General features: G+C 33.9%; 2 protein-coding genes across 2 annotated transcripts; both read left to right on the top strand.

Annotated features, from left to right (window-relative positions):
* Positions 1 to 1,593: 1,593 nt before the first annotated feature.
* Positions 1,594 to 3,815, top strand: LOC117597642 (uncharacterized). Its single transcript, XM_053235584.1, has 5 exons — positions 1,594 to 1,630; positions 1,687 to 2,019; positions 2,269 to 2,388; positions 2,818 to 2,861; positions 2,987 to 3,815. Exons 1-5 carry the CDS (start codon positions 1,594 to 1,596, stop codon positions 3,116 to 3,118), a joined length of 666 nt encoding a protein of 221 aa, XP_053091559.1. The 3' UTR covers positions 3,119 to 3,815.
* A 947-nt stretch (positions 3,816 to 4,762) lies between these two features.
* On the top strand, positions 4,763 to 9,935 carry LOC117595681 (uncharacterized). Its single transcript, XM_053235583.1, has 3 exons — positions 4,763 to 4,805; positions 8,591 to 8,941; positions 9,583 to 9,935. Exons 1-3 carry the CDS (start codon positions 4,763 to 4,765, stop codon positions 9,933 to 9,935), a joined length of 747 nt encoding a protein of 248 aa, XP_053091558.1.
* The last annotated feature ends 1,250 nt before the right edge of the window (positions 9,936 to 11,185 follow it).

The following is an 11,185-nucleotide window of genomic DNA, read 5'->3' as shown; positions in this document are numbered from 1 at the left end:
ACACTATATCATTTTATTGGCAGTAAAACAAAGTGTGCCAAAACAAATTTGTTTTTGGAAAAAAAAATGCAGTTAAACCTTTCAAGTATTACTGAAGTTATAGCTGATGAAAAAACAAACAAACAAACAAACAAACAAACAAAAATACGAATCAACTATCAAAACAGAGAGTTTGAATATGGGTTACAGGATTGAAAAAAAAAAAAGAAAAAAAAGAAAGAAATGTTGGATAAACAAGTCCATTATTAATTTGCACAATAATCTAAAAAAAAAAAGAAAAAGCTTTTTCATTTTCAAGAGCATCACTTCCTATTTGAAGAAAGTTCAGAAAAATGTGAAGAGGAGCCAAAGTCAGTTATTTACTGCTATCTTGCTAGTCTAGATTGTATGTAAAAAAATTACACTGGAAGGCTGTGATGTCAGAGTTTCCCGTCATAAATCTGACCTGAGACCTGCTCAGTTTGACTATCTGACAGTGTAGCAAGAGGAGACATGCTGTACACAGACCTCAGACTGAAGATGATGATACTGATGTGGATTACAGTGATGCTTTTTAATAAAGTTGGTAAGTGTGGATGGTTTTGTAGTTTTCTGCTAATATGTATTTTGCTTTAATAAAGATTCTAACACAAATACAAGAGCATTGTCAATATTGTCATCATTGTGTATATTGCAAAAAAAGAGTTTGAAAAGTTCAGCTAAAGTTTTATAGTATTATACACTGAACTGACATTTTATTAGTTTATTATTTCTTGCTAGAAAAAAAAACAGATTTGCTTGAAACCAGCATTTAAACACTGTTGAGACATCTCTCTAATTATTGGTACCAGGACATTATTTGGGCTCATACAACATTTTATTATTGCCTCAGTGAAAATCTCTGTGTATTATAGGTAGAATAAGGTTTTGATACATTTGCTCTTGTTTCATTCTTTAACTTTTGATATCAGATTCTGTACAGACAATTAATGTCAATCAGCTGAATCCAATGATCACTGCTGATGTTGGTGACAACGTGACTCTGCGCTGCTTTGGACTGGGAGAGAAAAACACTGATTCCATCGTTTGGTACAAGCAAAAAGTAGGACACGAGCCTTGTTTAATGGTCACAGTTCTTACTGAACCTAATTATGAAGATGAGTTCAAGTCCCCAAGATTCAGCATCGAGAAAGAAAAAGGGAGTTGCCATTTAAAAATTGCTAATGTGGAACCATCAGATGAAGCCACGTATTCCTGTGCCGTTGTGAAATTTTGGAAAGTGTTTGGAAAAGGAACATTTTTATCTGTGAAAGGTAAGAATTTTTATGTACACAGCTATATTAATTATATATTTACATATAACAAATATGCTATATATATATTTAGATATCTCAAATAATACATGTTTGAGCATATGTGGAGCTAACGATGTCTATGTTTTGATTTTTAAAAATATTTTTTATAAACTTTAAGGGCTCGGTGCTCGAGAGGGCCGTACTGAGCTCAGTTTTTCCAGCAGAGTCAGTGTCTCATCAGTGTAGTCATTTATTTGTGCCTTTGTTATTTATTAAATTATCCTCATAATGGTTGGAATAATGTGCTAGAACTGACAACATGTGCTTTATGGACCATATGTATTATAAAGATCTAAGTGTAAAAAACTAAGTCCTTATTAAGATCCCACACTGTCTATATTACACTGAACAGGTAAACCGGATTTAAGTGTCTCAGTGTTACAGAGCAGCGTGTTGGACTCGGTTCCTGCAGGAGCGTCAGTGACTCTGCAGTGCTCGGTTCTCTCTGAGAGCAGAGCAGCAGATCTCCAAGTGCTCTGGTTCAGAGCTGCTCCACCACAATCCCATCCTCAAATCATTTACACTCATCACAACAGCAGCCATCAGTGTGAGAGCAGCTCTTCTACACACACCTGCGTGTACAGCTTCTCCAAGAACATCAGCCGCAATGATACTGGCACTTACTACTGTGCTGTGGCCATGTGTGGGAAGATCATTTTTGGGAACGGGACAAAAATGCAAAATGGTAAAAAAAATATGATGTTTTATTGATGAAACAGAGTATTCAGCAGGTCTTTCTATTTTAGGTCTATTTATTTGTATTGGGCCATCCAATAAATTCTGGCACAATGTTGTCTAATTAAAAATATTTCTATTTTTAAAACCTTAAATCATTATTTTTTCTCATGTTCAATGACTTTAAGAAATGAGTTGGTTTAGCATAGAATAAATCATCGAGCCTACCTTTGATGTTATGATATTTACTGTGTGACAGAGATACCTGTGGATTCTGTAGTGATCTGCCTCGCTGTAGCTTTGGGACTGTGTGTGGTTGTGATCTTTGCTTTGATCTTTGTCCTAATCGGTAAAATGGAAAACTGTGAACAACGCAGGGGTAAGTCTGCATTATGGTTATTTTTAAAGTTATCAAATTATTATAAAGTTATTGTAATATTGTATTTTTCCATTATATACAATGAGTCACTAGTTTATTAGTTATTACCACTTAATACAGTTATTAGATCAGTTAATAGTTATTATCACTATTTCCAAAAAAAATATCAATATATACACCAAATTCCAGTTTATTAAATATTCTGATCTGGTACAAAGCAGAGTTACCAAACTGAGGTTTTTCCACTAACATCATGTCCTGAAGTGTTTTATTCCTCTTATACTACAGCAATTTGTCAACAATTACATTCCTCATTTATTAAAAACAACATTTGATAATTTTATTCATTTTGTGGAACAGAAAGCAACAGAAAGTTCCTGTCATACTGTAAAGCAGCTATAAAGAGTTGTTGCATTTTCTTCTCTACAGTGAGACTAAAACAAGGTTCTGTGACAGACAAGACCCTCAATCAGGTAAATATTCAGGATGTGTGAACGCATGATGTTATTAACAGACAAGCAATTAGTTTAAAATGTTTGCATTCAACATGTAATATTTCTAATAATTAAGTCTAATAATTTCATGTCCATTCCTACAGGACTGTGACAATGTGGAGCTGAATTATGCTGCCTTACATTTCAATGAGAGGAGAGCCAAAAGAGGAAGAGTAAAGAAACAACAACCTCAAGATATTATATATTCTGATGTGCGAGGTCCTTCTGTAACTTAGATTTTACTGTAGGTATGGTATTATTAATGATCGTTCAGGCTGAATTTAAACTGAAAGCTGAATGATGTAGATGTCTCAAAATCACTGAAACACTGGAGCACTGATTCTGTCAAGGAGCCACATGAGAAAGCAGTTTAAGACATTTTTTAAAGGGTGTGGAAAAAAAAACAGAAATATTGCCTCACATTTATGGGACACGGCACCCTTATCCAGAGCAACTTACATTTATTTCATTTATAGAACTGGGCAGTTGAAGGTTAAGGGCCTTGCTCAAGGGCCCAGCACCACCTTTGAACTCACCACTTTCCAATCAGCAATCCAACATTTTAACCACTGAAGATTCTTCAAGCATCCTTGTAAATCTGCTTAAGGCTGGAGTAACTCGTGTATGTACTTTTATTGATGTGGTCGTGTGATGCAGCCTGACGTCAAGCAGAGTTCCTGTTACCACTGAAGTCGATTATAACAGCATGTCCTGAGGTGTTTTATTTTTCATATATCACAGCAATTTGCTAATGATTACTTATATAATTTTTTAATTGCTGCTGTTGCTTCCTGTCTTGAATTTCCCTGTCTGGTAGTCACATGATTCTGTGGTATATAAAATAATAACTGGAAGATTTTTTTTTAATATTTTTTTCAACCCTAGTTATCAAATGCACTGCTGTGGTGTGATGACCCTAAGGACTTTAGAATAATTTACACATTTTTTATAATTTATAATTTACTTTTGATCTATAATTTGGGTAACATTGTTGGATTTTCAATGGGACCTCATTAGTCAGTATCACAAAATCACTGAAAATAAAGGAATATTTTTTTAATTTGTATTTTATTTGTATGATTATATTTTAAGGTAAATTAGTTATAGTGGGCTGGGACAGACAAAAATGTTGTTTTCTAGGAGCTGTTGAGATTTTCTTAAGGATTTAATTATTTATTTATCTGAAACTTGCACACAGGTTGTTGTGGATACAACTTTACCTGAGTTTTAAATGTTGTTTTGCTTCATGTTACATAGTGTACATGTTTGTAAGTGTAAGGTCAGTGGGACAGAAATGACACCTGATCGTGGAATCACCCAACTGTTGCATAAAATACAGTATAGTACATGATAGAAAAAATAGTATCCTATATATACATTGATGCAGTGTGCAGTATTCAAGCATGCACTTTCATGATGAGGTGAGAGCCAGACAGAAAGCAGCAGCTGATGGAGAGGTAAGCACAAAATGAGGCAAAATTCTAAGATCACATTTTACGTTTATGTCACGTGTTACGTATTTTATCTAAAATCTCAAATACCTGACTGCTGTGTGTGGCTTTGTAAATATTTTCTTCAACCTTTTCTTAATATTCCAATTTTTGTCCTGATTTAGTTACATTTCATCAGACACACATAGGCAACGGCACAGATTTTCTCTGACATTTTCCTCCAACTTAACAGGTTTTTTGTTGCTTTGTTTACCACAGACGGCTGGTGAACTAAATTGTGTTCCAAAAATAGAAACAAAGCTTGAAAAGAAATTTAGCTCATGACTCGAAGCAGCCAATCAGATGAAGTCTCTGTTACAAACGACTTGGCGCTTTCATCATTTGACCGCGTTTCAGCAGCTCAACCTGAGTGTTATTTCACCTCTGAAGATGAAACCACTGTGGATGTTTGTCCTATCTCTGAACGTAATAAGTACGTTTTAAAGGGTTTTTATTAAAACATATTTTAGTTGTTGTAATGCCTATTACTTACTCTATTATTATTATTATTATTATTATTATTATTATTATTATTACTTAAATTTTATTAATTTTCTGGCATCCCATCCAGGGTGTATTCCCACCTTACGTCCAGTGTTCCAGGGATAGAATATGGATCTACTGCAACCTGGTAAAGGATAAAGTGGTTACTGAAAATGAGTGATAAATAAATAAAACCCAAAGCAAAGAATATAATAAAAATGCAATGATTTTTCACAAAAAACAGCAAATGTGGATCCATGTTTTAACAGCTTTCTTGTTGCATGAAGACATTAAAGTTTGCTGTTGTCAAGTCTCTCTGAGCTTTGCATTTTATAATGATCTGCCTCGCTGTAGCTTTGTGTGGGTGTGGTTGTTCTGTTCAATCTATTTTATGCTGTTAGTGGAATAACAATGAACAATATACAAGTAAGTGTTTTATTTTTACATCAACTAATCACAAAATTATTGTGCTTAATTCATACTTTGGACTTTCTAGCATTACATTCATATAAGATAAGGTCAGATCTCTTCACATGATGAGACCGGCTATCTATAGAAGGAAATTAATGTTAAATGATGTTAAATGTTATAAATAAGTATATATATATATATATTTACCAGAGAGACAAAGCACTGAGAGAAGACCTGACAAAACAAGCACTCAGGTACAAAACATAAAACACACTCTTTCTTTTTATAATTTAATTCTTATTTCATATTCATTCCCACAGGTCTGTTACTGTGTGGAGCTAAATTACGCTGCCTTACACTTTAATGAAAAGAAACCAAAACAGGGAGAGAAAAGAGAAAACAGCCTCAAGACACTGTGTAGTCTGAAGTCAGATCTCTCACCACTACCTAGATTATGTCTTCAATGATTTTATGTTTTTATCATTTTTGTTTGTTTTTGAGTCTCTTCAGGAATAAAGTTTAAACTGGTGGTCTGCTCATCGCATTTTGATTTGACTAACATAAAAAAGTACCCTTGTGATCAGATATTAATTGTCCTGTTTCTATGATTATCAATTAGGAAAGGACTGATTAAATGAAACTAAAAAGTTTGTTCTGATCACATTTCAGCATGCGGCAAAAATACAAGCCAGTAGGAGTGTAACGCAATGCCACCATGTGTATCGGTATATGTTTTGAGGCCTAAATGTTTGCATTTGTATTCAGATTTAAACCCAAAGTAGGAGTGACTTAAAACTGAAAGTTGTTTTTAATTACATATGAATTAAATATGAACCCTTCCACTATGCCCTTGGAAACACTGGAAAACATGTCAGCAGTATCAGTGTTGTTTGTGAATTCTGGCTCTGACAGTTCCTCAACCTCAGCTACATCACTCCAGCAACGTGAGACAAGGGGTGCCATAGAATGGGTAGATGGTCAAGCAGTCCACTGGGGCATTGTCTTGGGTAAAAGACTGTGCACAGACTATGCAGTCCTTGACAAATCTTGGGGATTTATGACATTTTGGGGAAAATGAGGACCACCAGAATTTGTTTTCCATTAAGCTGGTTGTTCAAAGAATGCCAAGGTGTCTGGAACTAAGAGAGGTATCCACCCACTGGATCACTGTTCCTCTTATACTCAGGGCTATGTATGTCTTGACTGGAGGGCACTCTGCTGGGACTGGATCTTCTTGTTGGGAGTGGTGAATATCTTCCATGATGTCCCAGCAAAAGGGAGCAACTATGCATGATTTCGGAAGGATGATTTCAGGGGAATTTTCTACTTGTGAACCCTCATATAAATTAGAAAGTGCATCAGCTTCAGTGTTCTTGCTTCCTGGCTTGTAAGTAAGGGTCAACCTAAAACAAGTAAAAAAAGAGGACTCACCCGGTATAGCGTGGATTCAGACTTTTGACAGATTTTTTGACAAAATTTGACTGATTCCAGATGTTGGTGATCGTTAAGAATGAGGAAAGAGTGTTCTGTCCATTCTAACCAGTGTCACCAATCTTCAAAGACTGCTAGGATTTCTCAGTTGCACACATTATAATTTCATTCTGTGGTCCGTAACGTTCATAAGAACAATGAACGAGGAGGAATTTTGGGCAGATTGCCATAATGACTAAAAAAAATGAGAATATCATCAATGTATACTATTACAAACAGATTTAAAAATTCTCTAAGGACTTCATTTACAAATGAAGAACTGAGACACAATCGTGCTGAGGTATAAAGGAACGAAAACTTCGAATTAAATATAAAATGGGAAAAAATGAGGCAAATTTCTAGTGTCACTTTTTATGTCTGGGTCTATAAATACATTAAACTATTAAAAAAAAAAGTAACGTTACATGTTTTATCTAAAATCTTAATTACTCATGCAACAGCAGAAACTGGTGAAGTCGCATGAGTAAATTGAATGAATACTGTATATGTTTTTAATCTACAATCTTTCTTGAAAATTTTATTAATATTTTTAATTAGTCTTGATTTTGTTACATCTGACTGGACACCCCTAGTTAACAGTACAGATAAGTTTTCTGTGATGAAATTTTGCTTTGTTTCACCACAGACCTCTTGTAAACCAAACAAGTTCCGTTACAAAAACGGAAACATAACTGGAAAGGAAATTTAACTTGTGACTTGAAGCAGCCAATGAGATGAATGTCTGAAGAACAAAACACTCGGCACTTTCATCATTTGACCACTTTGCAGCAGCTCAACCTGAGTGTTATTTCATCTCTGAAGATGACTCCACTGTGGATAATTGTCTTACATCTATACATATGTATGATACGTAAGTTTTAAAGTTTTTTATTTATTTGTTATTTATAGTACAGTTATACAGTATTATTCATAATATAGTATTTATTTAGAAATGTTTTAAGTAATCGACAGATAATTTTAGTATTGATAATTGCTATTATTATAATATTTTTTTTGCATTAATTAAAATTTTATTTAAAGGTATTACATTTAAATTTACATTTACATTTAATACTGTAAATGTTGTAATTATACACCTTGCAAGACAGAACGATAGAATTAATGCAATCATATTGATACCTGGGTTTTGTTTTAGTCAATGGTTTCTTTTCTCTGCAATCTTCTCATTGAACAATTGACAAAACACCAAAGTGAAAATTGGATTGTTTTGCCCAACATGTAAAAAATATGTTAAAGCCACTGTTTTACCCATTTTAGATGATGTTGATATTTTGTACATGCAAAAACAGCTTTAAAATCACTGAATTCTGTATATCATTGAGTTTTAAGGTTCATATGAAATGCTAGTAGCACTACTCATCACTGTGATCTTTATCAAATTACAGAATGCTCTTCATTTTCAGTGCGAAGAGAATTTTTGCATAAAAAGCAAAAACTTCCTTTTATTTATCACTATAGCTATAAAAATGACATACAGTTTATCTTATTATCATCATATTTATTTTCATTAGTTATAGTTTTATAGATTATTTTTTAGTTTGATTTAGTAATGGCACCCCATCATCCTGGAATGACTTGAGAATTTTCTGAAAATACTGCAGTTAATTCCATTATAAGAAGTTATTTGTAAGAGAATTGTTTCCATATGAATGCTATTGTTTTTAATGGTTTTAAAAACTTTTAAATGTTATTTGTTAATTCCTGTGCCTGAATGCTGTGCTGACTTCATGGGCTTGCCAGAGCTTGCTTGAAAAGGATTTTTTATCTCAGTGTGAGTGCCCAGGTTAAATTAAAAAAATAAATAAAATAATAATTTTTTATTTTATTTTCCAGCTCCAGCCCAATCTGTGGATGTTTCCCGACCATCATTTGTCTCAGTGAAGTCTGGAGTATATGTTAGTCTTAGGTGCCCATTTGGAGACAATCATAGGACTGAAAGTGTGATTTGGTACAAACAAAGATTTGGAGAGATGCCTCAAAAAGTCGGAGAAAGATTAGCATATAAGGAAGTCAAGTTTTCCCCAGAGTTCAAGACGTCAGGATTTAAAATGGAGACGACTAATAATGGCATTTCCCTGATAATTCCACATATAAATAAAGATCATGGAGGACTTTACTACTGTGTAAAATCATTTAACTTGGAGAACGTTACACTATCCAACGGAACTTTCTTGGCTGTGACAGGTAATTTACTACATCCAGACTGTTTGTACAGTACACACTTCCAGTCTAAACATTTTGAACACCCTATATTTAAATGACATCATTTTAATTGAATATTTAAAATGATGTCATTTAAATTTTCTGGATTTAATCACTGTTCTGTAAAATTTTGTTTGGTGTGTGGTATAATAGTGATTAAATTATTTAATCAGTGTCATGAAACATAAGAAACAGGGGTTTAAAAACTTTTGACTGCCAGTGTATATACAGTACTTAACCAATCTATGGTCAAAGTGATATTGTAAACTGATTAACTGATTGATTATTATAAAATTAATTTAGTAAATAAAAAAAATGCCAAATGGTGTGGGTATAGTACTATTTTGATATTTAAAATGTTACTCTGAAAAACTTTATTAAAAAGGTTATCTTATGAATTATAGCTATATGTCATTAATAAAAAAGACTATAGTGACTATTTTGGACCAAAGTACAGTTAGAAAATGGCTCTCACATAAGGGGATTGGATTAGAACAGATATACTGTTACATTGTGGATATCTGTGTGGTGGTCTGGCCTGTGGCATACTTTAGGGTTAGATTGTTTTTCTTCTGTAGTGAACAGTACATGATTTTAATTGATTTCTATATTACACTGAACAGGTGATGGAGATGTAAAAGTGTCAGTGTTACAGAGCAGTGTGTTGGACTCGGTTCCTGCAGGAGCGTCAGTGACTCTGCAGTGCTCGGTTCTCTCTGAGAGCAGAGCAGCAGATCTCCAAGTGCTCTGGTTCAGAGCTGCTCCATCACAATCCCATCCTCAAATCATTTACACTCATCACAACAGCAGCCATCAGTGTGAGAGCAGATCTTCTACACACACCTGTGTGTACAGCTTCTCCAAGAACATCCTCAGCCTCAATGATACTGGCACTTACTACTGCGCTGTGGCCGTGTGTGGGAAGATCATTTTTGGGAACGGGACACAAGTAGGGCTGGAGAACTCTGGTTGGTGAACAATTTGTGAATATTGTTTAGGTTTTATAGGTACACAAAACTAAAAAAAAATCTGTATTTACTGTTACGTTATGTTACATGCTATGTTTTTTCCTTTGAGATCATATTACATGTTCATATGCAGGCAGTAACTTGATGATTTTTTTTCTCTCAAAGCAACGGCTTATAATCCTGTAGTGATCTGTCTGGGAACAGCGTTGGTAATGTGCGGGATTCTGATTTCTGCTCAAGCTGTTTTACTCTGTAAAAGCAAAAACTGTCAGCAATACAGAGGTAATTATTTACTATGATAGTGTAAATTTATTTTCATTACATGTTTTGCAAAAAATGACATCAGCATTTATTTACAATTCAGATACAATTAATATAATTATTAGACTCTGGAAGTCTAAAAGTCCATCATGTTAATATACAATGAGGAAAATGTTAGCAGTGTCAGATCTTTGTGCATAATGAGTGAGACCCTTCATAGAAGAAAATCTTCATTACATGTTCTCATTTCTATTCCAGAGAGAATTCAGCATGGTGCTGTGATAAACACTGAGAAGACGAACACTCAGGTACTTGTTCACTTGTGCAGGAAATGACTCAGGATTATAATCAGAATTACAGTTTCAATTTAAATTCAAAATTTCAATTCAATTACAGTTTCAATTTAAAAGCAATTATGCATAACTTGATCTCTTTAAAGTTCTTGGGTTTTTTACATATTGTTATACATATATACTCTTCATGTTTTGTAGCTATGCCCATAAATGTTATAATTCATTTGTTACTGATTGTAGATTGTCCAATGTGTCTTATCACCTTTAATTTAATGACATCCTAGTCTTGAAAAGTGCTTTATAAATAAAGAATACTTATTCATATTTTTATTCTTTAGTGCTTATTTTATGTTCATTTCCACAGGACCATGATGCTGTGGAGCTGAATTACGCTGCCTTACATTTTAATGAACGGAAATCTAAAAGAGCGAGAGAAAATCGAGGTCGATCTCAAGACAGTGTATACTCTGAAGTGAAATCTTCCACCATCACTCACTGAAATAGTCATTAATATTATTCTGTTTCTGTAATTGTTAGTATTTTTGATCAGCTTTATTGTTTTTGCTCATAAATGGTCTGTGATGAGTCGTCTGACTATTTATTCCGCCATGGATTAGCTCCTCCCATCTCCTTACAGGAACACTTCACTGCAAATCAGTACAAAGTTCTTCCTCCTGATCACCTTTGTCCTATGATGAAACATT

This window comes from Pangasianodon hypophthalmus, chromosome 7 (assembly GCF_027358585.1).
Source record: "Pangasianodon hypophthalmus isolate fPanHyp1 chromosome 7, fPanHyp1.pri, whole genome shotgun sequence".
Taxonomy (NCBI): Eukaryota; Metazoa; Chordata; class Actinopteri; order Siluriformes; family Pangasiidae; genus Pangasianodon; species Pangasianodon hypophthalmus.
Note: the sequence above shows the minus strand (reverse complement) of the source record. Positions and strands in the feature narration are given on the sequence as shown.